The following is a 26,806-nucleotide window of genomic DNA, read 5'->3' as shown; positions in this document are numbered from 1 at the left end:
TTCCTTCCTTCCTTCCTTCCTTCCTTCCTTCCTTCCGTCCATCACCCACGCTGCAGTGCAGTGGTATGATCTCAGCTCACTGTGACCTCGACCTCCTGGGCTCAAGTGGTCCTCCCACCACAGCCTCCTGAGTAGCTGGGACCACAGTTGTGCACCACCACACCCAGCAAATTTTAAAATTTTTTGTAATAAAAATTATAAATGGGGTTTGTAATGGGGTTTCACTGTGTTGCCCAGTCTGACCCCCAACTCCTGGGCTCAAGTGGTCCTCCTGCCTCATCCTCCGAAAGTATTAAGATTACAGGCATGAGCCATGGCGCCTGGCCACAGTTTTCCATATATATGACTAATAGTGTTTTAGGGACTCCATATTTTGTTGTTTAGTTCTCTTTATTTGTGCCAGTTACAGTATATTGTCCATGCTACCATGACTTTATAAGAAATCTTGATATATGCTTGGGTAGGACTCCTACCCCCCTCTCACATTGTTGTTCATCATGACCTTTTTGGCTGTGCTTGAGCTTTCCTTCTTTGTGTGTGTGTGTGTGCGCGTGTGTGTGTGTGTCAGAATCTGGCTCTGGTACACAGGCTGGAGTGCAGCCCACTGCGACCTTCGTCTCTCAGATTCAAGCGATTCTCCTGCCTCAGCCTCCCGAGTAGCTGGCACCTGCCACAACGCCTGGCTCTAATTTTTTCTATTCCTAGTAGAGATGGGGTTTCACCATGTTGGCCAGGCTTGTCTTGAACTCTTGACCTCGGGTGAGCTCCCTGCCTTGGTGAGCCACTGTGCCCAGCCAAGCTTTTCTTCTTAACTTTTAAGTTTAGTTTGTCAAATACCAGGAAAAGCCCTCTCGGAACTATTAGAATTACACAGAGTTGATCAATAAATTTTGAGGGTGAATTCATTAGTTTTCCTTCCCACAAACAGTATCTCTTTCTGTTTCTGTCTTTTTGACCTAATGTCTTTCAGTAAGTCAGATAGTTTTCTCCCTAATGGTTTTTGTACATTTTTTTGTTAGATTCTTAGAGTAATAACAGTTTTTGATCCCTTGATAAATTATAATTAAAATGACATTTTCTAATTTTTTATGTTGTTGAACTCAATACAGTTGTTTTAGATATTCATCTTGTTCCTAGAAGCCTTATCAGACTTTATTCAGACACATTTTAGATTGTCTAGGATTTTCTGTTTAGACAGGCATCATATATAAGTAATTACAAGCTGTAATTACTTACTTGACTCCCCAGCAGTTTGTTTCTGACATTTCACAGTCTTTATGTGCTTTCTCGGTATTTTTCATGTCTTAATATATTAGTTATAGTGATAGTGATATCCTTGTCTTACTCTTGTCTCTAAAGGACGTGTTCCTAATAGTTCACCATTAGATAAACTGTTTGCTGTATATTTCTAGTGTATAGTCTTTATCAGGTTAAGGAAGCTTCCTTAGTTGTACAGTGTTGTTAACATAAGTGGTTTTAAATTTTTATCTAATGCTTTTTTTTTGAGATGGAGTCTCGCTCTGTCGCCCAGGCTGGAGTGCAGTGGCATGATCTCGGCTCACTGCAACCTCCACCTCCCGGGTTCAAGCAATTCTCTTGCCTCAGCCTCCCAAGTAGCTGGGATTACAGGCGTGTGCCACCACGCCTGGCTAAGTTTTTGTGTTCTTAGTAGAGATGGGGTTTCACCATCTGGCCAGACTGGTATCGAACTCCTGACCTCGTGATCCACCCACCGTGGCCTCCCAAAGTGCTGGGATTGCAGGCGTGAGCCACCGTGCCCAGCCAATCTAATGCTTTTTCTGCAGCTATTGAAATGGTCACACAGTTTTTCTCCCTGAAGAATGTGATGAATTATAGCTGATCAGTATTCAAATATTGAACTAACTTTGCATTTCTAGAATAAATTCAGTTTGGTCATGATGCACACTCTTTGAAATTTGGATTTAGGTTGCTACGATTTTGTTTTGGATTTTTGCCTCTGCATGAATGAGATCAGATTTAATTTTCTTTTCTTGTATGTTACGGACAGGTTTGATCTTAAAGTTATATAACTTAAACTTACAAAGTTTGTGAAATGAGTATTCCATTGCAGGGACTTTTTAGTAATTTGTTTAGTCCTGTTTTGCTGGATATTTAGGTTGGTTCCAGTGTTTTGCTATTAGAAACAATGTGGTATTGTAAGGAGAATGGTGTGAACTCAGGAGGCGGAGCGTGCAGTGAGCCAAGATCACACCACTGCACTCCAGGCTGGGCGACAGAGCGAGACTCCGTCTCAAAAAAAAAAAAAAAAAAAAAAGATACAATGTGGTATTGTAAATCCTTGCACACTTCAGTTACAGACAAATATATATTTATAGGCTAAATATGCAAAAGTGGAATTGCTTGGTCTGAGGGTATCTATAAATTTAATTTTCATAAATTCTGCATTATTGAACTTTGAAGATGTTCCAGGTTGTAGTCTTACCAGCAGTGTATGTCTGTTTCCCTGCATATTTCATTGAGGGGTTTAGATAAGCACTTACAGTAAAAGAAGAAAACAAAATGCATTGTATTTCTTTCCTGGTGCACATGTCTTCTGTTTCACAACCAACTTTTTCTTGAAATAGTACCACATTCAGCTCACCTCCCACACATTCGTCAACTAGTCTGGCATCTTCCCCTGCCAATCTACTGAAACGGCCCTCAGCAAGGCCGTTAGCCTCTTACTTGTTAAGTCCAATGGACTTTTCTCCCTAATGTATTTTTTTCCAGTCTTACTTGACTCCCCAGCAGTATTTGACGAGTTAGCCATGTCATAATTCTTAAGATACTCTCTTCTGAAATTTTGTGATGCTTTGCTGTCTTTTGGCCTTTTCTTAGCTCTGACTCTCCAGTCTCATTTTCCACTTTGGCTCCACTCCCTCTGCCCATTCCTTAAATGTTAGGGTTCCTTACATTTCTGTTCTTATTCCTCTGGTCACTCAATACATTCTGGTGATATCCCCTAGAGTCATGGCTTCACCTGTAATCACCATCTATATGTTAAAGGCTCCCAACCTTTATACCCTGAGCCTACCTCACTACTAAGCTTTAGACCTGCGAATACACTGATATATTGACTGTTACTTGGGTGTTCCACCCAACAGATCCCTCAATTTCAACATTTTAAGAACTAAGCTTATCATGTTCTCCTTCAACCCTTTTTCTTCTCTGTTTCTTGGTACCACTATTCAAGTCAGAAGTGTGCATGCTTGTGTACATGCGTGTGTGTCTATTTGTCTGTGCCTTTTCTTCCTCTTTCCGTAGCCAGCCATTTGTTAGATTCTTTCAGTTTTCTTATTATAAACCTTTCTGTCTTTACTACTATCCCATTTTTTTAGGCCTTAGAAATTAATCAGATTTTAAAGTGAACACTTAGATTGTTTTTTCTTAACTTCATCTACATAGTTCTTTTATGAATTTGTCTTTATAACTGAGTTTTGACCAGTACTTCGTTATTAGATTGGTACCTCTTTTTTTTTTTTTTTTTTTTAAGGCAGGGTCTTCTGTCACCCACGCTGGAGTACAGTGGCAGGATCTCGGCTCACTGCAGCCTCCGCTTCCCAGGCTCAAGTGATTCTCGTGGCTCAGCCTTTTGAGTAGCTGGGATTATAGGCATGCACCACCTCGCCTGGCTAATTTTTGTATTTTTAGTAGAGACGAGATTTTGCCATGTTGCCCAGGCTAGGCTCAAACTCCTAGCCTCAAGTGATCTGCCCACCTCTGCCTCCCAAGATGTTGGGATCACAGGCATGAGCCACTGTGCCTGGCTGGTACCTCATTCTTTAAAGTTGGGTTTTTATTTTAAAAATAGAAACTGTTAGACATTCATGATCTAGTAGAGCATGGGCTTTTGAATCTGAGTGAACAGGATTTGACTCTAACCTCAGTCACTTAATATTTTCTTTAACCTTGAGTTACTTAAACTTTGAGTTTTATCATCTGAAAGTGAATATAATATATACCCCGGGGCATTGTTGAGGATTAAGTAGATAATGTATATGAAGGTGTTTGGTACATCATAGGAATTCAATAAATTTAGAAATTATGATACAGTGCTATAATATTGACTACATACAACAATTTTAACTTTAAAATGTTTTTGCATTACAGATAGTGTGTGTACCATATCAGTGGCGTGTAACTATGCTCATCATTGTTCTTGTCAATGCCTTTGTGTCTATCACAGTGGAGGTAAGCACTTCCATAGTCAAATGGCTACCATGTTGCTTTGAAATTCTTGGGTGATTTAATGGTAAATGGGAGAAGAGGGCAGGTAATATAATGGAAAGCCACAGAGTCTCAGTTTCATCTCAGGCAAATCCATTTAGCCTTCTCCTGTGAACTTTTCCATGAATTGATAGTGGTCGTATTAAGGGAGGTGACTTAGTTGCACTCACACAGATAGGAGAAAATAAGCAATGTGATAATAAAAATTAATGACGAGTAGAAAGGAGAGAAGTTTGGGGCCTCGGTGGCCCATGAAACTGATGAACCAGTGATTGTGAAATCAGAGTTGGCATGTGCCACCTGTGTTTTGTGAGGTACAGTAAAATCTCCCATTTAAGGGAGGAGGGAAGGGGGAGGGCCATTCTCCAGGAAACATAGTGAATATTAATAGCAAGAGAGTTTAATGAAAGTATAAAATAATAATCGTTATGGACTTACCTAATTTCAGCATTGATTACTGGAACATCCTCCTTGGTATTTGCTTTTGAGTGACCTCTAGAGGTCTTAAGTACCCTTTGATTCACTGTATATTGTGTAGTTACCCTCCCGTTAGGATTGCCTTTAGGTTAGCGTCTCTAAAAGGAGGTAGCAAGTTCTCATTGGTGGCTTATTAATAAGCTTTTGTCTGCTCTCTGAACTACTATCAGAATTGACTCTTACAGTAACTATAAAAATGGAAGAGAGACATACAGTTGTGATTTTTAAGTTAAGAATTTCATAGCACAGGCTTTTGGATTAAAATAAAGGTAATTTTTTTGAGAAATATATATGCATATATTTTAGTGATAATAGCTCTGGTCTTAGAAATTACGCTTAATTTCAATTACCCCCTAAAAGATGACTTGGTATTTAAATTTGGGATATGATGGGCAGCATGGATATTATGGTACTGACCTTTTGAAGTTGCCCATTGAAATGTGATTTTTTTTCTATTTGATGGGTGCTAGGAAGCACATGTAAGATACTATATTCTTAAAATGTTTCTTTTTCTACAGTATAAGTTCATCTTTTCACAGAAATGTTACTTATTCTTACTACCTAAAGAATGGTTTGTGTTGGATGCTGATGAAATTATATATCTATAGATATGGATATAGAATTAATACTAGATATTCAATGAAAATAACCATTGTGAAGAAAGACTTCAAATTACATAAGCATCATTTTAATATGGGAAAGACCTATTTATACAAAAGCCATATTTCATGGAAAATTTAGAAGTCTCATTTTATCAAGAATTTTATGATGATTTGTATTTGTTACAAAAGTCCTATCATTCTTGATCATTTGGCAGTATCAACTGAAATTCCATATATGAAAATCAAAATCTGTTTTTCATCAATTATGCAGCATGTGTGATTTTTTAAAAAGGTGCACATTAATAAAAAATGACTTAGTCATTATTAATTCTTAACTCACTGGAATATCTCTCAGAACTTCTTCCTTGACATGGTCCTTTGGAAAGTTGTGTTCAATCGAGACAAACAAGGAGAGTATCGGTTCAGCACCACACAGCCACCGCAGGTTGGAACTCAGCACTTCCTGTCAATTCTTGCTGTCTCTCTAGGCTCTCTGCTTGTGTACTCTGTATTCTCTAGCATGTTGTTGTTCTGTTATGTGTTATTCTCTAGCGTGTTCTTGTTCTATTACGTGTTCCTTCAGCCTTTTTCTCTGTGCTTGGCATTTCATTTCTTGTAAGAAGTCCTAGAAAATTCATGGCAAGCATTTGTTAGAGGCTTTTCAAGATCAGAAATTTCATAAGTCTCCTTTCCATTCCAATCCTGATCTTCTATTTGTGTAAAAGTCTTGTCCTCAAAGGTGAGAGTTAATTTTTCCATTTCAATCTACTATAAATTTTATGTTTTTGTTTTTCATGAGTCCCCTTAGAAGCTAAATGAGATTTATATAAACAAAGTTTGCAATGAAAACTGTTTCTTCTTGGATCAGAGTCCAAAGGCCAAAATTTTGAAGAATTATTTCTGATTTCTTGTCAGTTACTGTCCCTTAATTTGGAGTGGCTTTTTGGCTTTCTCCAGCGTTATATACCTTATTATGCAGAAGATGATGTCCTTTTTTCATACAAACCGTGGTTTAGGACATTTGACTTTTTGGGTCTGTTAAATAGCCTATCATTTGAAAGGTATTGCAAGTTCTGTGGTAAAGAGAGAAGAGAAACAGAAGAATAAAACCCATTTCCTAGTGTTAGGATGTTAAAGTATAGCTCTTGATACAGATTCAGATTGGACTTATTTTTTAAACCCATCCTATGAATCAGAGCTCTTTGAGGCAGCTTTTTAGGCATAGAGAATTTGATAAAATCTCACCCCTTCATTGCCTTACCCATTTTTCTTTAGAGATGGGTGATGTGCTTTACAGATAGGAGCTCTGAGTCTTTCACTCAGCCTTGAGCCACAGGAAGCTGGTGGAGTTGAAGAGGACTCCCTGGCATTTTTGAGTTGGGTTACCCACTTAGTTTTAGCCAACTTTTACCTAAGTGGTAACTTCCTGAGCTTTATTTTGGTAATCCAGCAGGCCTGATGTCCTGGTGTAATGCCAAAGGCTTGCTTTCTAAGAGGGCCTGCAGAGTACCATTTCCGTTTTCTAATGCTTTATGGTGAATAATGATGGAATGCAGTCAGCCTCAATTTTTTTTTTTTCCTGAAAGCGGTGTAATACCAGTTGTCCCTAGTAGTGCGTATGACTAGGGTTGTACAAGGGGCTCAAGTCCTTTAGCAAAATCTCCTCTGTGTATACACACACACAGACACACACACCCCAACACCCCAACCCTCCCACCCCCATATGTATAGTTACCTCACTGCATTACTTCAAAAGGTTATCTTTGGCTTATATAATCAACTCTCATGTGAAATATTCGTATTGTATTCCTAGGCCTAGGAAAACATTCAGATTTTTCATATTCTCCCAAGAGATCTCTGACTATTGATCTGAACAAGAAATTGCATGTTTTGAAGGGGAGTAACCCTGGTTTAGCCAAAAGTAGGCATTATAAGGCCCCTTAAAAATATTTGGATTGGAAGACTCTCCTTGCTTTTCAACCAAAATTAAATGATAGAAAATTCTTTTTTTGGTCTCTGTTTTCTAAAAAATTATTAGGAAATATCTGCCCTTCTCTTTTTGTGAGACCAGGGCCTCACTCTGTCACCCAGGCTGGAGTGCAGTGGCGTGATCATGGCTCACTGTAGCCTCAAGCTCCTCAGGCTCAGATGATCCTCCCACCTCAGCCTCCCGGGTAGCTGGCATTAGAGGTGCATGCCACCATGCCCGGCAACTTTTGTTTGTTTTGTAGAGATAGGGTTTCACCATGTTGCTGGGTAGATGGAACTACAGGTGCATGCCATCCCAGGCCCAGCAGTTTTTTTTTTTTTTGCAGAGAGGAGGTTTTGCCATGTTGCCCAGGTTGGTCTCAAACTCCTGGGCTCAAGCCATCTGCCTGCCTCGGCCTCCGAAAGTGCTGGGATTACAGGCGTGAGCCACCACGCTTGGCCTGCCCTTCTAATTTTTAGAAGTTTGTGTTTCTACCTCTGAAGTGTTCATGGGAGAGTGAAGGTAGAGAGTGGTCCAGAGCAGGTGGGCCCCAGCACACCCTGTGTGTCAGCTGATTCTGAGAATCATCAAATAGACAAGAATTTAAGTCTTGCGTTTCTGTGGTCATGATTAAGGTGCATTTTTTAAAGACTTAAAAACTTACTGGCTTTAGGAAAGAGAGTTCTTATAACCTCCCAGCACAAAGTGACATACTTTCATTCTCTGCTACTTCTGTGTGTAGTGTTGCTTCACTGTTAATGTTTGTGGCTCTTCAAGAGCCAGTCTTTAGTTAATCATATTACCATAAGGCCGTGGTTCTCAATCGGAGGTGATTTCCCCAGGGGACATTTGGCAGTGTCTGGAGGCATTTTTGGTTGTCACAGTTGGCAGCCCCGGGTGTTAATACTTACTCTCTGACCAAAAAAAAAAAAAAAAATTCTTTACGTCAGTGATTATCAAGCAAGATTATTCATCAGAAATGCTTTGAATTCTACCCTTGACCTACTGAATGGAAATCTTCGGTGGAGACCCCCATCATCTGTGGTTTTCTATAAAGCAACCCTGTTTCAGGAGATCTGTGTCGTATCTTCTCTTTAGAAGCATTTGTGCCTGCCTTGTGTCTGGTAAACTGAGGGCACTTAGTAGTGGAACTAGAATCATACTACCTGTAATTTGATTATGCCTGAGGATTTGTGCCCAATTTATGTTTTCTTACTTGGTGAAAAATCCAAAAAAGTAGTTTTTATGGTGTAGTGGTAGTCTTTATGCCACTTAAAATATTATTTGAGCTTATGTAGACAGAATGTTAATTCTGATTTTCTGTGTTTGTTTTATATTCAGGATTGGTATGGAAGAAGACTTATGAAAACCACAGTGCCATTATAACATTTTTTCCTTCAAGCATGGCATTCTGTTTTATATACTGCCCAAGAAAACATTTCCTAAAAGACATTGCTAAGCGTAAACTTGACATTTTTGAAAGTTCTTTTTAGTTTCTCTGCTAAACTATGCATGGTAGCCTCTTTCCTTCTCTGAGAGGATGAATTCGGTCACTGAAGCATTCCTTTCAGAAACAAACCGAAAGATCCAGTTGCTATAGCTCCTGTGTTCTGCTTTAGGGACTTGTGCCGTAGAGGTTTTGGAGAGACCCACATGCTCATTCTGTGCCCCCGATGCCCTGTTTCATGGCCTTTGCGTTACACAGTACTTGCTTTTCTCCCTTCACCATCATCATCTCCCCGCTGGCTGATTTCTCTTTCCAGCATGCCTGTAGCACCTTTTATTTTCTCTTCCAGTGAATTATACTGTGTTTGAGAATGTGTGTGGTATGTTTGTGTTTGTAAACTAACAAACCTGTGCTTGCATGTAGTGTGCTTTCTGTGTATGATACTTGGGGGAGGTAGGGGTACAGGAACAAAATGTCTCCAATTATGGTACAGTAGGGGGGTCCTTAGTGTTCCTCATGACTTGTTCAAAATTGTGACAAGTGTACACTGTTTGTAATAGGGTTGTGAGGATATTTTTCAATGCATAAAAAGAATCCTATTCAGTTATTGTTCTATTTGCAAATAAATTAATTTTAATTTTATTGGTTGACTTACTTTCCACAAGTAGGGAACAATGAATTGAGATATGTGTGTGTTTGGCTTTCCTTAACTCAGCTTGCTACGCGTTGCCCTTCAACCTGGCAGACTCTTTGGACAGACAAGTCCTATTATGTTTCTGCTTTTTTAAAAAAAGTCAGCAGTCAACATTAGTTTATTTCCTGTGGTAACAGTGCTACTTAAAAGTGACAGCTTTCGGCCTGGTGCGGTGGCGTATGCCTGTAATCCCACCAGCACTTTGGGAGGCTGAGGTGGGTGGATCACGGGGTCCGGAGATCGAGACCATCTTGGCCAACGTGGTGAAACCCCGTCTCTACTAAAATACAAAAAATTAGCCGGGCATGGTGGCGCGTGCCTGTAATCCCAGCTACTTGGGAAGCTGAGGCAGGAGAATCGCTTGAACCCGGGAGGCGGAGGTTGCAGTGAGCTTAGATCACGCCACTGCACTCCAGCCTGGTGACAGAGCAAGACTCCGTCTCAAAAAAAAAAAAAAAAAAAAAAAAAGTGACAGCTTTCGAATTGATTTAGGAACAGTGGGTTTTTTTCCCACAATTAGATTGACACATGACACCTTGGGAGAAAAGTAAGGTCCAAGTAGTAAACTGTCATCTCAGATGAAATATTACGTTTGTTGTGTGCCTATACTGGAAAGGCATTATCTGTTATTTTGGATCACCTGAAGAATCCTATACATAGTGACTTCTGTACCTTAATGCTAAATATTTTCCTGTGGACTTTTTTTTTAAGGTGATGCTGATATAACTCTCTTTAGTTATGACAGTAAAAAGGCTACTAGGCGAGTAATCTTCAGACTTTCCCCGCCCCCACCCCAGAATGCCACGTAGCTTACTTTTGTCCACCGTTTTTGCCTTTAAATTCTTGGTAGCAGTGCAGCTGATTGTGTTTTGTTGACAGGCTTAAGCTAGCAGACCTTTAACATTGAGAGCGGTGAGTTACTGTTTACCGTGCTCTCGGCGGGGCCAGGGAGGAGAGGGAGAGAGTAGTAGGTTCCTGATGGTTGTTTCAATTGGATGAGAAAGAGCTATCAAGTGAATATGAAAAAGCTTTAAGAGCTTTAATTTTAAAGTATTTTTGCTCTTCTCCATTGGCCAATTTAGAAACATGTTTCAAAATACATCTATAGCTAACTTGCCTTTTTAAATCATGAGGCATTTTGGGTAACATTAGAATATGTAGCTCAGTTATGTTCTACTCTACCTTGTGAGATTACTGCATTTAGAGCTAGTTGTAGCCTGGTTTATATGTTGATTGGCAAAACAAAATGACCTGGAATTTAAATTTCATTTTGGAGAAGCAGCAGCCAAAATCATTACAAAGTGGCTGTTCTTTAGAAGTAAATATAACTACTATGAGTCCTGGTGTAGTCATATTTATTTCAAATTTCAATTGAGACAAATTCTGAGGGCCCTTTTCAGCCCTCTATTGAGTTTACATTTCTATGCATTAACCAGGGACTCTGCTTTCTTGTTCTCCAAGGATCATTTATCTAAGGCCAAATTCACTAAAAACATCAGGATTGATCAGAAGGATTTCGGTGACAGCAGAGCTTTTTGCAATGAAATAATACTAAGCAATAGTACTTGTTTTATACCCCTTTCCAGTCGTGGAGCACCAACGGAAACCATCATTATAAAACAGTATTGTTTTTTATATTAGTAAGGATGAGGTTTTAAAAGACGTAATTGACATTAAACATGATTGAAGCCCTAATTTTGACCAAACGATATTTACTTCATGTTTTGAGAGATGATATTAACAGTAACAAGGATACTTGTACACGGCTTTCTTCCAAAAATGATCATGCGGCTAAGTTGCCAGGAGCAACAGTACCAAAAGATAGTTTGGGACAGAATGTGAAGATTTTCAAATTAAATATTAAAAATGTTTTCTCTTTCTGAATGGCTTAAAGTTCTTCTTAATACATTAGATATTCTGTGGTAAAGAATCCATATCTGCAAGTTATTTAAAATGTATTAGTACACAAGAGTATAGGTATATAAAACTAAATGAAGTAAATCATATTGATTATCCCCCCCAAAAAAATCTAATCTAAAGAATAATCAGTTCCTAAATAATTGAAAGCTGCCTTTACAAAATAAAACAAAAGAACACACATTTTGTCGTGTTGCCCAGGCTGGTCTCGAACTCCTGGGCTTAAGCAATCCTCCCACCTCGACCTCCCAAAATGCTGGGATTTCGGACGTGAGCCACCACGCCCGGCCAAAGCTGCCTTTTTTTAACATGGATTTTTTCCCCCCATTTGTTGTGCTCAGAAGTCATTTTCTCTTATTTTTCTCTGCTAATGTGTGCTTTAACAAACCTGTTTAAAACAAGCCTTTAATCAACTGGGGTGTTTTGTTTTGTTTTTTTCTTATTTTCTTAGGAGTCAGTGGATCGGTGGGGAAAATGCTGCTTACCCTGGGCCCTGGGCTGTAGAAAGAAGACACCAAAGGCAAAGTACATGTATCTGGCGCAGGAGCTCTTGGTTGATCCAGAATGGCCACCAAAACCTCAGACAACCACAGAAGCTAAAGCTTTAGTTAAGGGGAATGGATCATGTCAAATCATCACCATAACATAGCAGTGAATCAGTCTCAGTGGTATTGCTGATAGCAGTATTCAGGAATGTGTGATTTTAGGAGTTTCTGATCCTGTGTGTCAGAATGGCACTAGTTCAGTTTATGTCCCTTCTGATATAGTAGCTTATTTGACAGCTTTGCTCTTCCTTAAAATAAAAACAGAAAAATATATTGTCCTAACAGTTAAATTAACAATCAATCCATAAAGTCCTATATCTTCATTCAGTAACCCAAATATTACATACATTTCCAGAATTTTCTTGATTGTTACTCTCAGTGATATTCTTTATATTGGGTACAGGAGAAGTTTGGTGTTTGGTAGGTTTTTCAACATTAGTTTTTGAGACCAGTTTACCTCTTCACATTTATGCTCACAACCCTCTTGTTAGAAAAGTCTGTGTTTATATACAGGCTCTAAGTTTGTGATTGATAAAAAGAAAATGCGTGTTAATTAGCCTCCAGTGAAAATATACTGAAAGCCTGTTTTCATTTGATTCCAATGTTTCTTCCAAAGAATTCTGTATAAACATATGCCAATTCCCTATGATGGTCTAGAGTTAGGAATGAGTGTTTATGGTGTTGCTTATAGAACAACTCAGGTAATCTCCATTTCTGGTTTTATATTTTCTGTACAAACTGCCTGGGTTTTATTTTTCTAATCAGCAAGGTGCTTCACTGCCTTCTTGAGACGCCTCTCAAAGCTCTTAAGTGGCTGCTGTGCTATGTGTGGTGTCGGTAGTCTAATTTGCTTCTGTTAAATGTTGTAGAACCTTTTTCACTAGGAAATAAGATTCCTTTCTTTTGGCAGTAGATGTAGATTCATCTTTTAACGTTTCTTCAAATTTGTTTCTGTCAGGCTTTGTGTTATTTTAAATGGTTTTTAAAAATTTTCTTCTATGTTTTCAATTACCTAAAGACATAGGATAATAGTTTTTTTAAGTTAGAATTTTACCTCATAAAATTTTTTGAGGTTTGATGTATGTCTCTGTCTTATCAATAATGAGGCTTAAAAAATACTGGATTTGAATGGCTGCCGTTTTTTCAAAGCAATATGAATTTGATGAGTTTGTTTTATGCCATTAGGTGGCGCCAGAGGTCAGAACACGTCTATTTTGAATTGGATCGTTACAAATGAGCATATTTGATGCGGAAATTTCTGGGAGAAAAAAAGTTGAGGAAATAAAGTTAAAAAATTGACATTCATTGAGCCAAAAGAGATGTGGAGAAACATTTTTCACCTTTCTGTTTGGCCTGATTAACATTTAAATTCTTGCCAAAATTAAGGTAACTTTTAAAAAACACCTTTTATGGGTGGATCCAGCAGTCTGGCAATGCCCACAGTTACCGCAACACAGAAAACTGATCGTGCTATAAAATGGACGCTAAACTATGAAAACAGTGTGACATTGTTCTCTGTTCTTCCAGAGCCAGTAACATGCTTGCTCGTGCTTTCTACTTCTAGCTGATCATTCTTTTCAACCAACATATATTTACAAATTTACCAAATTTTACCTAGAATTTTAGGACCAAATGGTTCTCACTCTTTATGCTGCAAAGACCTGGATGATGTTTGGTAACTATAGAAAAATAGAAATTACACTCAGGATCACTGTTACTGCTATTGCCAGTGATGATTCCTGCAAAAATATAATCGAAGTTTTCCATCAAATGTATAATATGCTGTTAATACACATTAGATGATAACAGTTGTTCCATGAATGATTCTATGAAGCTATGCATCTTAGACCTCTTGAGCTGTGAATTAGCACTATTTTCTATAGTTACTTATTCTCTGGATCATTTTATAATTTCCATATTAATTTCAGATATGCTCGTGTTATTCTTCAGTGATTTCCACAATTGTGCATTTTATTCTTTGGTTTAAGTACTGAAGCATATAATGAAAGTAATTGCTAAGTAGCAGCTTAAAAATTCAATTATCAGATTGTATTTAACATCTTTAAGAGCATGATCATAAAGAGCTATTTTTGACACCCCCCCCTTTTTTAACATTTAGAGTTAATAAGGGTTTTATATCTCTTCTGTCCATATTGTTTTCAAAGGAATGAGGTGTTGAGGTGGATGGAAAAGCATTTGTAGGAAGTTAGATTTGAATATAGGTGGGTTATTCACGTTGAGAATGTTATTTGAAGAATGCCTGTGAAGCCAGGTGTGGGTTCTACTCAGTGCCATAGATAGACTGAGTCTTCTCTCGTAGGTCAGCATTACATAGTAATTTTGATTCTGAATTTCACATTAAATTATTTGAGTTTATAGAGACCTAAATTTTAAAATCTGTACATATATTATTTTGATGTATTAAGATGAATATTGCTGATTTAAATTTTATTTATGCACATACTTAAAGGACAGAAATGTCTGGGAAAGTAATTGTTAAATAATGATATGTAACTTTTTAACTTTTTAAATAAATAACAAGATTTTTAATGTGTGTCTCCCTCAGGGTTGTTTAAAGTTTTTTTTCTCCCTCAAGTATAAATAGTGCTAACTATATGTTTTGTATCTTCTAGCACCAACTGCTGTAAAGCAATGCTGCAAATAATGCTTGAATACAAGTGGCTAAGCCAACAACAGAATAAATACTTTTATAGTAGTTTTATAATCCTGAAATTGGAAAGCTTTCCAAATTGCGCTTGCATCTAAACAAAACTGTTGCAGCTTTTACTCTATTTATTTTGTTCCCCATGTTTATGAAAGCCCTGCACAGTTTCAAAGGCGTGGCAAATAATATATCAATGTTTATGTAGTCTGTTACAGAAACAGCTATAGATAACATTATCCAGTGAAGAGCAAAATTCGAGCTTTAGAAAATATTCATGCATGCAATTTTGACATATCTAAAAATAGGTTTTTGTATATTTATGGTGGGAGGTGGTTGGGAACTTTTAACAAAATGGGGTGTTAATTTTTGTACAGTCTGTGGGCATTTACACATTTTTAATGTATTAAAATTTGGTAATTATGTGTACATTAAATTAATAAAATTTACTTCTAGTTATGATTTGTGAATTCCCTAAGACCTTGGATTTTTTTAAGTAACTTTATATCAGAAATGATACTGCATCTTTATATTTTTAAAATTGTATTGCTGCTCAAGAATGGTACCCTCTTGTCAAAAAGGCATACATTCATAATTGTACATTCAGCATTGTAAATAATCTTATGAAACCTTTTTTGATTGAAGCTATTCAAAATAAAAATTTTAATGAATGAAATAACACTTTTTTTCTGTGTCTTTATCCATTTGTTTGCTTTTTAGTGACATGAATACTGCCCTTTGTGGATTTATTTTCCTGCCTAATAATACTTCCCCATTTCCTTCTTTTTTTTTTTTTTTAAAAAAAACTGGATTTTGAAGGAGATAAGAACAACATTCTGCATATCACGCCGTGTGTGTGAGCATCCTGGGGAAACCCCGCAGGCGGATGCAGTGTAGAGCCAAATGTTAAATGCGAGGCGGTCTGAGGGCAAAGGTGAAATAGAAGAGTAGGGACTTATAATCTATTAATAGTTGGGAGAATCAAACCAAAAGCTAATACCATGGAGAGAGAAAATGGTTGTAAAAATCCCAGAGAAGACAGGACCTTTGTGCGTGGGTGGGAGTTGTTTCCATGGAGCTCAGCTCCGGGAGACACGGAGCCTCTGCTAGGGAATATGTGGCTGGCTGTGGTGTGATGAATTCGGGGGGTGAGGGCCTGCCTGCCTTTAGCTCAAGTTCTTAACAGTCGCTATGGTTTGTGCGGCATGTATGATCCTGTCCCCACAGCCTGCTGGTGTGGGCACAGTTCTGCATGTCTCTCCTTCCGCTGTATCACTGCCAAAGGACAGGGAGTCCTAGGGGCTTGAGTGAGACTGTCCGTGGTCCAAGTTGGGGTGTGGTTGCTCCCTGCTGTGCCCCGCCCACTGAGTCTCCCTCAGAGGAAAAAGGCTTATCTCACCCAGGCACAGACCTGCTTTTGAATAGTCAAGCCCCTTAAGCCAGGTAACTGTTTTACAGCAGACTTCTGACCTGGTAATGGATACAGAATCTTAAGACTTGGAAGCACTGGAGCTGTCAACTTCCTTGCTCCAAATACTTCTCATTACCTCATCAACTTGCTCAGTGGATGGACTAAGAGTGTTCCCCCACTCTGCAACTGCCATACCTACTTTTCCCTTCCTGGACAATCAAAGTGTCTTCCTAAGGGACAAAATGTAGAGGCCATTCTGACTGGAGGTTTTCCTGGGGAAATAGGCTAAAGAAGGGCCACAGGAATTTGAGCCATCGGCATCTTACTCTGTTTCACAGCTCGCCTTCCCAGTCTGTCATGTTGGCTCCCTGGCATTTTCATGGGCAAGGGGGTGGGGAGGCTTTCACTTGATGTGCCTATGCATGACGGACTTACCAGGTCACCAGTGTAGCAGTTCAGGGCTCTGGAGTTGCATTCCTTGATCAGAACTCAAAGACCTCCCGCGATACCTGGCAGAGGCAGTGGCTCTTCCCTGTGGTCCAGGGCTGCGTGACTTTGAAGGTAATTTCAGTCAACCCAGCCTTTACTGGGCTCTGACTGCATTAGGCTGCATCAAAGGGTGATTGGATCCCATGATTCTTTATATATTCTGATATTAAGGCTTTGTCAGCTATAGGTGTTACAAATATCTTTAGTTTGTGGTTTTTCTTTTCCCCTTTTTTATGGTGTCTTGAAGGATAGAAGTCTTAATGCAGACAGCATTATCAGTGTGTTCAAAAGACACGTAGACACGTTTTGCCTATAGACAAATGGGCAAAAGGAAACCCAGCTTTCTCAAATGAAGTACAAGTGGGCCTTAATTATGTGAAAAGGTGTTCAAGTTCATCATTAAACAGGGAAAGGAAAAGTTAAAACCATGCTATCTTTCATAGAAATGGCAAAAAGCAGGAAGTGCCAAGTGTGGGCAGAGAGGAAGCGCAGGAACTCTCACAAATGGTAGGTGTCATCGTAGACCAATACAACCACTTTGGAGAGCAGTTTGACGTTCCCCAGTTAAACTGAACATGTGAGCGGCCGGGCGTGGTGGCTCATGCCTGTAATCCCAGCAGTTTGGGAGGCCGAGGCGGGCAGATTGCCTGAGCTCAGGAGTTCAAGACCAGCCTGGGCAACACGGTGAAACCCCGTCTCTACTAAAATACAAAAAATTAGCTGGGCATGATGGTGTGTGCCTGTAATCCCAGCTACTTGTGAGGCTGAGGCAGGAGAATTGCTTGAACCAGGGAGCAGGAGGTTGCAGTGAGCCGAGATCGCACCACTGCACCCCAGCCTGGGCGACAGAGTCCCCCTCCCCCACCAGAAAAACAGAACAAGTGAGCATCCTGCAACCTAGCAATGCCATTGTTGAACATGTTCAACGATGTTCTTAGCCTTATTAGTCCCAAAAGGAAGAAAAAAATGGAGGATTTGAGAATGTTCTTAGCTTTATTGCTAAGTGGAGAAAGAAAAACAACACATACAAAAAAAAAAAAAAAAAAAACCTGGGTGGAAAATTAGGGCCATGTGGCATGAAAAGGAAGACCCACGGGAAGTGTGGCCCATCTAGGGGTGTGGCTACTGCAATGATCCAGCTGTATCACTGAACTTCCCTGGCATCATAGAGTTACGTTGTGCCATTTATGGAAAAACTCTCCCCGCTGCTCTTGGCTTTGACAGTAGGAATCAGGTTATATATGGTCTCTCAGTTTGAAGATATTTGTCATTAAAAACCAGAACATGGGCTCTGAGATAGGGTCGTTTCCTGACCTATTCTGGTAAAGTCTTTATCCTCAGGATGCAAGGATACCACCCTCTTCCTTTGGAAAGTGTCGAATCACATGCAGAGCTCTAAGTCTTTCAGTGGCTTTGGAGTGCAGAACCATTTCAGGTAAGGCCAAATATTTTAAACATTAGTATAGGGAATTAGAGGGCTCTTTAGTCTGTGTGTGCACGAGAAGTAAAATTGCACGAGAAGCAATTAATGTAAAATTTCGCTTAGGAAACATTGTTTTGGCAGGTTAGTACTATGGTGTGCATTTCGCAGAAAATTCAGTGCCGTGAGTATTACGTTTAGTTAAGCATCTTAGAAATAGTAGCTCTTTATATTTATGGCTAAGTCAGAAATACTACCCTCAAATTCTGTGTGACCCTAGTTATGCTGTTGAGCCTTTCTGTGCCTTTGTGCCTTCATCCTTGAATCAGGGATAACATACTTACCTCCCAAGGTTATTGTAAGGCTTAAATGCATATAGTATAAATAAAGAGCTGAGAGCAATGCATGGCGTAAAGTGATAGGTATTATTATATGTTTTGTTGGCTGTTGATTGAAGGTGTTCGCTGTTTGGGGGGTGTCCTTTGTTTTAATAGAGTAACTTGGTACTGTGGAAATAGCATGATTGTGAGCAAAAGAATCAGATGTTGGTGGCTGCAGACTTTGCCGTTCCCTTCTTGACTGTTGGTTATAGCCAATGCAGGGTAAGTTATAAAGTCAAGAGCAGAGCTGTTTTCACAGTGGACACTGCTTTGTGATGTCTGTGAGCTTGAATGTGAGAATGATTATTTTAATTCTCTATGTAAGGATTTTAAAGTATTGGCTATTCGGTAGCTTGAAAACTCTTTAATCTCAATGCTTTAAACTGAGAGTGGAAAATCAATAAAGCAAAAGCATGAGACCACGCAGTGTAGAATGAACGTCTTTTCACCACGTAGGGAAATCTGTAGTCCTAAGAAAAGAGGGAGTGAGAATTCTGGCGAAAGGATTGTGCCTCTGCACAAAGTGCAGGATCCCAGGGTTCAGTGCAGGCGCGAACGCTCCTGTGTGTTGACCACACTCCCACGGTTGCTTTTCCAGACATGCTGAGGAGGACTCTACTGTGCGCGGTGCTCGGGCTTCTGCGCGCCCAGCCCTTCCCCTGTCCGCCAGCCTGCAAGTGTGTCTTCCGGGACGCCGCGCAGTGCTCGGGGGGCGACGTGGCGCGCATCTCCGCGCTGGGCCTGCCCACCAACCTCACGCACATCCTGCTCTTCGGAATGGGCCGCGGCGTCTTGCAGAGCCACAGCTTCAGCGGCATGACCGTCCTGCAGCGCCTCATGATCTCCGACAGCCACATTTCGGCCGTTGCCCCCGGCACCTTCAATGACCTGATAAAACTGAAAACCCTTAGGCTGTCGCGCAACAAAATCACGCATCTTCCAGGTGCGCTGCTGGATAAGATGGTGCTCCTGGAGCAGTTGTTTTTGGACCACAATGCGCTAAGGGGCATTGACCAAAACATGTTTCAGAAACTGGTTAACCTGCAGGAGCTCGCTCTGAACCAGAATCAGCTCGATTTCCTTCCTGCCAGTCTCTTCACGAATCTGGAGAACCTGAAGTTGTTGGATTTATCGGGAAACAACCTGACCCACCTGCCCAAGGGGTTGCTTGGAGCACAGGCTAAGCTTGAGAGACTTCTGCTCCACTCGAACCGCCTTGTGTCTCTGGATTCGGGGCTGTTGAACAGCCTGGGCGCCCTGACGGAGCTGCAGTTCCACCGAAATCACATCCGTTCCATCGCACCCGGGGCCTTCGACCGGCTCCCAAACCTCAGTTATTTGACGCTTTCGAGAAACCACCTTGCGTTTCTCCCCTCTGCGCTCTTTCTTCATTCGCACAATTTGACTCTGTTGACTCTGTTCGAGAACCCGCTGGCAGAGCTCCCGGGGGTGCTCTTCGGGGAGATGGGGGGCCTGCAGGAGCTGTGGCTGAACCGCACCCAGCTGCGCACCCTGCCCGCCGCCGCCTTCCGCAACCTGAGCCGCCTGCGGTCCTTAGGGGTGACTCTGAGCCCGCGGCTGAGCGCGCTTCCGCAGGGCGCCTTCCAGGGCCTTGGCGAGCTCCAGGTGCTCGCCCTGCACTCCAACGGCCTGACCGCCCTCCCCGACGGCTTGCTGCGCGGCCTCGGCAAGCTGCGCCAGGTGTCCCTGCGCCGCAACAGGCTGCGCGCCCTGCCCCGTGCCCTCTTCCGCAATCTCAGCAGCCTGGAGAGCGTCCAGCTCGACCACAACCAGCTGGAGACCCTGCCTGGCGACGTGTTTGGGGCTCTGCCCCGGCTGACGGAGGTCCTGTTGGGGCACAACTCCTGGCGCTGCGACTGTGGCCTGGGGCCCTTCCTGGGGTGGCTGCGGCAGCACCTAGGCCTCGTGGGCGGGGAAGAGCCCCCACGGTGCGCAGGCCCTGGGGCGCACGCCGGCCTGCCGCTCTGGGCCCTGCCGGGGGGTGACGCGGAGTGCCCGGGTCCCCGGGGCCCGCCTCCCCGCCCCGCTGCGGACAGCTCCTCGGAAGCCCCTGTCCACCCAGCCTTAGCTCCCAACAGCTCAGAACCCTGGGTGTGGGCCCAGCCGGTGACCACGGGCAAAGGTCAAGATCATAGCCCGTTCTGGGGGTTTTATTTTCTGCTGTTAGCTGTTCAGGCCATGATCACCGTGATCATCGTGTTTGCTATGATTAAAATTGGCCAACTCTTTCGAAAATTAATCAGAGAGAGAGCCCTTGGTTAAATCAATGGGAAAATCTTCTAATTACTTAGAACCTGACCAGATGTGGCTCGGAGGGGAATCCAGACCCGCTGCTGTCTTGCTCTCCCTCCCCTCCCCACTCCTCCTCTCTTCTTCCTCTTCTCTCTCACTGCCACGCCTTCCTTTCCCTCCTCCTCCCCCTCTCCGCTCTGTGCTCTTCATTCTCACAGGCCCGCAACCCCTCCTCTCTCTGTCCCCCGCTCGTTCCTCGAAACTAAGCTTTACATTTGTAAACTGTGGTTGCCTGCCTTCCCCAGCTCCCACTCGGGTGTACGCTGACACTGCCGGGGGCGCTGGATTGTGTTGGACCCATCCTTGCCCCTCTGTGCCTGGCTTGGCGTCTGGTGGAGAGAGGGGCCTCTTCAGTGTCTGCTGAGTAAGGGGAAAACTCCAGGCCGGGGCCGGTCTCCTGCACAGAGTAAGCCGGTAAATGTTTGTGAAATCAATGCGTGGATAAAGGAACACATGCCATCCAAGTGATGATGGCTTTTCCTGGAGGGAAAGGATAGGCTGTTGCTCTATCTTTTTTTTTTTTTTTTTTTTTGGACAGTCTAGCTCTGTGGCCCAGGCTGGCGTGCAGTGGGCCTCTCAGTTCACTGCAGCCTCCGCCTCCCAGGTTGAAGTGATTCTCATGCCTCAGCTTTCTGAGTAGCTGGGATTAGAGGGGTGTGCCACTACACCCGGCTAATTTTTGTACTTTTTAAAGTAGAGACGGGGCTTTGCCATATTGGCCTGGCTGATCTCAAACTCCTGGTCTTGAACTCCTGGCCACAAGTGATCTGCCCGCCTTGGCCTCCCAAAGTGCTGGGATTACAGGCGTAAGCCACTACACCTGGCCCTCTTTATCGAATTTTATTTGAGAAGTAGAGCTCTTGCCATTTTTTCCCTTGCTCCATTTTTCTCACTTTATGTCTCTCTGACCTATGGGGCTACTTGGGAGAGCACTGGACTCCATTCATGCATGAGCATTTTCAGGATAAGCGACTTCTGTGAGGCTGAGAGAGGAAGAAAACACAGAGCCTTCCCTCCAGGCGCCCAGTGTAGGTCCAGCGTGTTTCCTGAGCCTCCTGTGAGTTTCCACTTGCTTTACATCCATGCAACATGTCATTTTGAAACTGGATTGATTTGCATTTCCTGGAACTCTGCCACCTCATTTTACAAGCATTTGTGGAGCAGTTAACATGTGACTGGTATTCATGAATATAATGATAAGCTTGATTCTAGTTCAGCTGCTGTCATAGTCTCATTTGTTCTTCCAACTGAAAGCCGTAAAACCTTTGTTGCTTTAATTGAATGTCTGTGCTTGTGAGAGGCAGTGGTTAAAACAGGGGCTGGCGAGTTGACAACTGTGGGTTCAAATCCCAGCTCTACCACTTACTAACTGCATGGGACTTTGGGTAAGACACCCGCTTACATTCTCTAAGCCTTGGTTTCCTGAACCTTAAAACAGGATAACATAGTACCTGCTTTGTAGAGTTTTTGTGAGAATTAAAGGCAATAAAGCATATAATGACTTAGCCCAGTGGCCTGCACAATACATGTTAATGAATGTTAGCTATTATTACTAAAGGATGAGCAATTATTATTGGCATCATGATTTCTAAAGAACAGCTTTGAGTTGGTATTTTTCTCTGTGTATAAGGGTAAGTCCAAACTTTCTCATACTGGAGGTTACATTCAAATCAGTCTGTCTTCCCTTGCGGATGGCCTCAGCCCTGGGTGGCCAGGCTCTGTGCTCACAGTCCAGAGCAATGGATCCTCCAACACCACCAGGTGGATGTGGAGCAGGAGAGCTGGATCGTGGCATTTGTTTCTGGGTTCTGCAGCTGTGGGAGTTGGTTTCTGGGTTCTCCATTGGTCTACTTGTCTAGTCCCATACCAGACTCACGGTCTCCATTATTGGAGCTTTAATAATTTTTGGTATAGGGTCATCTCTCCACCTTGTTTTTCTTCTATTCTTGGTTCTTTGCAATTCTATGAATATTTCAGGGTCAGCATGTCAACTCCATTCAAAAACCCTGCTGGGATTTTAATAGAACTTACAGCTCACGCCTGTAATCCCAGCACTTTGGAGGCCGGGTGGGTGGATCACAAGGTCAGGAGTTTGAGACCAGCCTGGCCAAGATGGTGAAACCCCGTCTCTACTAAAAATACAAAAATTAGCTGGGTGCGGTGGCAGGTGCCTGTAATCCCAGCTACTTGGGACACTGAGGCAGGAGAATCACTTGAACCCGGGAGGCGGAGGTTGCAGTGAGCCGAGATCGTGCCACTGCACTCTAGCCTGGGCGACAGAGCGAGACTCCATCTCAAAAAAAAAAAAAAAATTGCAGTAAATTTAAAACTAATTTGGGGAAGAATCTGTATTTTTTACAATACCTAGTGTTCTTGCCAGTAAGCATGGTTCATCTTCCCATTTATTTACGTCATTTTAAATCTTTCAGTGATGTTTTAGAATGTTTTTTTATAAAAACCTTCACTATAAGAACAGAAAACCAAACACCGTATGTTCTCACTCATAGGTGGGAATTGAACAATGAGAACACTTGGACACAGGGCGGGGAACATCACACGCCTGGACTGTCGTGGGGTGGAGGGGTGGGAGAGGGATAGCGTTAGGAGAAATACCTAATGTAAATGACAAGTTAATGGGTGCAGCCAACCAACCTGGCACACGTATTCATATGTAACAAACCTGCACGTTGTGCACATGTACCCTAGAACTTAAAGTATAAAAAAAAAAAGAAACCTTGCACTGAATTTGTTAGATTTATTCCTAGGTATCCTTCCTCTTTTTTGATTTGTCGTTGCTATTGTAGATGGCATCTTTTTAAAAAGTCATATTTTCCCTTTCCACGGTCTCCCTCTCATGCCGAGCCAAGGCTGGACTGTGCTGCTGCCATCTCAGCTCACTGCAACCTCCCTGCCTGATTCTCCTGCCTCAGCCTGCCCAGTGCCTGCGATTGCAGGCGCGCGCCGCCACGCCTGACTGGTTTTCGTACTTTTTTGGTGGAGACGGGGTTTCGCTGTGTTGGCGGGGCTGGTCTCCAGCTCCTAACCGCGAGTGATCCGCCAGCCTCGGCCTCCCGAGGTGCCGGGATTGCAGACGGAGTCTGGTTAACTCAGTGCTCAATGGTGCCCAGGCTGGAGTGCAGTGGCGTGATCTCGGCTCACTACAACCTCCACCTCCCAGCCGCCTGCCTTGGCCTCCCAAAGTGCAGAGATTGCAGCCTCTGCCCGGCCGCCGCCCCGTCTAGGAAGTGAGGAGCGTCTCTTCCCGGCCGCCCATCGTCTGAGATGTGGGGATCGCCTCTGCCCCGCCGCCCCGTCTGGGATGTGAGGAGCGCCTCGGCCCGGCCGCGACCCCGTCTGGGAGGTGAGGAGCGTCTCTGCCCGGCCGCCCCTACTGGGAAGTGAGGGGCCCCTCTGCCCGGCCACCACCCCGTCTAGGAGGTGTACCCAACAGCTCATTGAGAACGGGCCATGATGACAATGGCGGTTTTGTGGAATAGAAAAGGGGGCAAGGTGGGGAAAAGATTGAGAAATCGGAAGGTTGCTGTGTCTGTGTAGAAAGAAGTAGACATGGGAGACTTTTCATTTTGTTCTGTACTAAGAAAAATTCTTCTGCCTTGGGATCCTGTTGATCTAAGACCTTACCCCCAACCCTGTGCTCTCTGAAACATGTGCTGTGTCCACTCAGGGTTAAATGGATTAAGGGCGGTGCAAGATGTGCTTTGTTAAACAGATGCTTGAAGGCAGCATGCTCGTTAAGAGTCATCACCACTCCCTAATCTCAAGTACCCAGGGACACAAACACTCTGCCTAGGAAAACCAGAGACCTTTGTTCACTTGTTTGTCTGCTGACCTTCCCTCCACTACTGTCCTATGAACCTGCCAAATCCCCCTCTGCGAGAAACACCCAAGAATGATCAATTAAAAAAAAAAAAAAATCTAAATACCATAGCAAATTGATAGCCATTAGCATCCTCTTGAAAATTACAAAGCCAGGCATGGTGGCTTATGCCTGGAATCCCAGCACTTTGGGAGACCAAGGCAGGAGGATTGCTTGAGGCCAGGAGTTTGAGACCAGCCAGGGCAACATAGCAAGGCTCTATCTGTACAAAAAAAAAAAAAAATTAAAAAATCAGCCAGGCACAGTGGCATGTGCCTGTAGTCCCAGCTACCTGAGAGGCCAAGGTGGGAGGATGGCTTGATCCCAGGAGTTCAATGCTGCAGTGACCTATGATCGTGCCACTGCCACTGCTCTTCAGCCTGGTAGACAGAGTGAGACTTTCTCTAAAAAGAAAAAAAGGAAATTACGTGAACAAGCTCTTTTATGAAAGCCAAATTTTTACATGAATTCTTTTTCACCTTGAACCAAAATTTCCACTCTTTCCCTCCATTTTAGTGTGATATGACATATTTTTATTCTTAGAAGACTTTTCTTCATCACCCTATTGTACTCAGCAAGAAAAATATGCATATAGATGGAAATTAATTTTGCTAATCTCCTGTGATCCTAAGTTCTTCTTTTTTAAGAACTCAAGTCTTCAGAATTAAGTTATCATTATAATTATTAGTAGTACACTAATGATCAAAATGACCAATGCATTACTAATTTTGATCCAAATCATTAAATAAAAATTAATACTTTATAAAAAATAAAAAATAAAAAAATAAAAAAATAAAAAAAATAAAAAGTCATATTTTCTAAAGAAAAAAATAAAAAAAGTTGTATTTTCTAATTTTTATTACCAATATATAAGAATGTAATTTATTTTTACATAATTATCTTATGTCTAGTAATAATTCTGATAATTTGCTTCTTCCTATTAAAACCTTACACCCATTATTGATTTATGTTTCTATTTTAAAATATCTTCCTGCACTGGCTAAAACCTCCACTGTAATGTTGAGCAGAACAGTGAGCATCCTTAGAACCATCTTGGTTGCGAAGGGTAGGTCTCTAATGTTTCATCAATAAATGTGACGTTTCTAGTCTGAGTTTGCTAAGTATATTTTAAAATAATCAGTAAAGTTAGATTTTATCCATTTTTATCTTAACTATTGAGATGCTCATATCATTTTCCTTCTTCAATGTGTTACAATGGTGAATAAATTTATAGATTTTGGAAAAGTAAATTCATTCTTGCATTCCCCAAGTAAACCAAGCCATGCTATGTGTATTTAAAATATATTGCTGAATTCAGCTTGCTGTTTTGTTTAGAACTTTTACTATCTGTTCATTAGTGAGATTTGCTTATACATTGAAAATAATATCCTTGACTGGTTTTGGTATCAGGTTATACAGCCTCATAAAGTGGGTGGGGACGTTCTCTCTGGAATGGTTCGTAAAAACTGGGATCATCTTTTCCTTGAACGTGTTGTAGAATCCCCTGGAAAACCTTCGTGGCCTGGTTTTATTGTATGTGTGTATTCGGTATTTATTGTTGCATAACCAGTACCCCAGATCTTGGTGGTTTAAAACAATAAAATACATTACGTCACAGTTTCTGAGGGTCAAGAATTTGGGAGTAGTTTAGTTGAGTGGCTGTGGCTCAGGGTCTGTCATGAGGTTGCCATCAAAATGTTGGCTGGGGCTCTAATCATCATGACTGCGGCTGGAGGATTTGCTTCCGACATATCCCACTCACGCTGTTGGCAGTTCCCTGCTGGCTCACGGCAGGCAGCCTCGGGTCCTTGCCATATGGACCCCTTGAGTGTCCTCATGACGTGGCAGCTGGCTTCCCCCTTTCGTTCTTCAAAAATTGTGGGTTTTTGGGCTTTTTTTTATAAGATCTAAAAAAGAAAAAATTAACATTGCTCTATATGTTGCTTGAGCTAGAAGGCATGGGAAAACAGACAACATATATCCATGAAATTTCTCCCAAATATGAGGTAAAAAGATGAAATATTTAGATAAGTTGTAAGTCTGTACAAAGAAGCTAGATTTACTACTCTCTAAAAAGTGAAGGGACCTGCTATATAAAACACAGAAATAATTTAATGCTTTTCGTAAGAATATAACCTGAGCTTTGCTGAAGCTTCATATTCCCTGAGGATGTCTAAAATGCCAGTCCAGGCCAGGCATAGTGGCTCACGCTTGTAATCCCAGAACTTTGGGAGGCCAAGGCGGGTGGATTGCTTGAGCCCAGGAGTTTGAGACCAGCCTGCGCAACATAGCCATATCCCCAGCTCTACAAAAAATACAAAGTTAGCTGGGCATGGTGGTGCCCTCCTGTAGTCC

At 42.0% G+C, this 26,806-nt stretch overlaps 2 protein-coding genes across 7 annotated transcripts in view; both read left to right on the top strand.

The window, feature by feature from the left end:
• The window catches only part of ATP13A3 (ATPase 13A3), an 84,811-nt gene extending 69,571 nt beyond the window's left edge, over nucleotides 1-15,240 (top strand). For 5 of the 6 annotated variants that reach the window (XM_055382690.2, XM_055382692.2, XM_055382689.2 and 2 more), the window contains 3 exons: nucleotides 4,132-4,212; nucleotides 5,683-5,772; nucleotides 11,806-15,240. In XM_055382690.2, coding sequence (XP_055238665.1) covers nucleotides 4,132-4,212; nucleotides 5,683-5,772; nucleotides 11,806-12,003 — 369 coding nt within the window. In that variant the 3' untranslated portion in view covers nucleotides 12,004-15,240. The remainder of the gene's footprint in view (nucleotides 1-4,131; nucleotides 4,213-5,682; nucleotides 5,773-11,805) is intronic. The other variant, XM_063704472.1, reaches the window with a different exon arrangement.
• Nucleotides 15,241-18,082: 2,842 nt separating this feature from the next.
• On the top strand, nucleotides 18,083-22,071 carry GP5 (glycoprotein V platelet). The gene has a single exon (XM_031009866.3). It carries the CDS (start codon nucleotides 18,862-18,864, stop codon nucleotides 20,542-20,544), a length of 1,683 nt encoding a protein of 560 aa, XP_030865726.3. The 5' UTR covers nucleotides 18,083-18,861; the 3' UTR covers nucleotides 20,545-22,071.
• The last annotated feature ends 4,735 nt before the right edge of the window (nucleotides 22,072-26,806 follow it).

Source organism: Gorilla gorilla, chromosome 2, assembly GCF_029281585.2.
Source record: "Gorilla gorilla gorilla isolate KB3781 chromosome 2, NHGRI_mGorGor1-v2.1_pri, whole genome shotgun sequence".
Taxonomy (NCBI): Eukaryota; Metazoa; Chordata; class Mammalia; order Primates; family Hominidae; genus Gorilla; species Gorilla gorilla.
Note: the sequence above shows the minus strand (reverse complement) of the source record. Positions and strands in the feature narration are given on the sequence as shown.

Coding starts and splice junctions, on each gene's coding strand:
- GP5 (XM_031009866.3), top strand. CDS start 18,862: ATGCTGAGGAGGACTCTACTGTGCGCGGTGCTCGGGCTTCTGCGCGCC.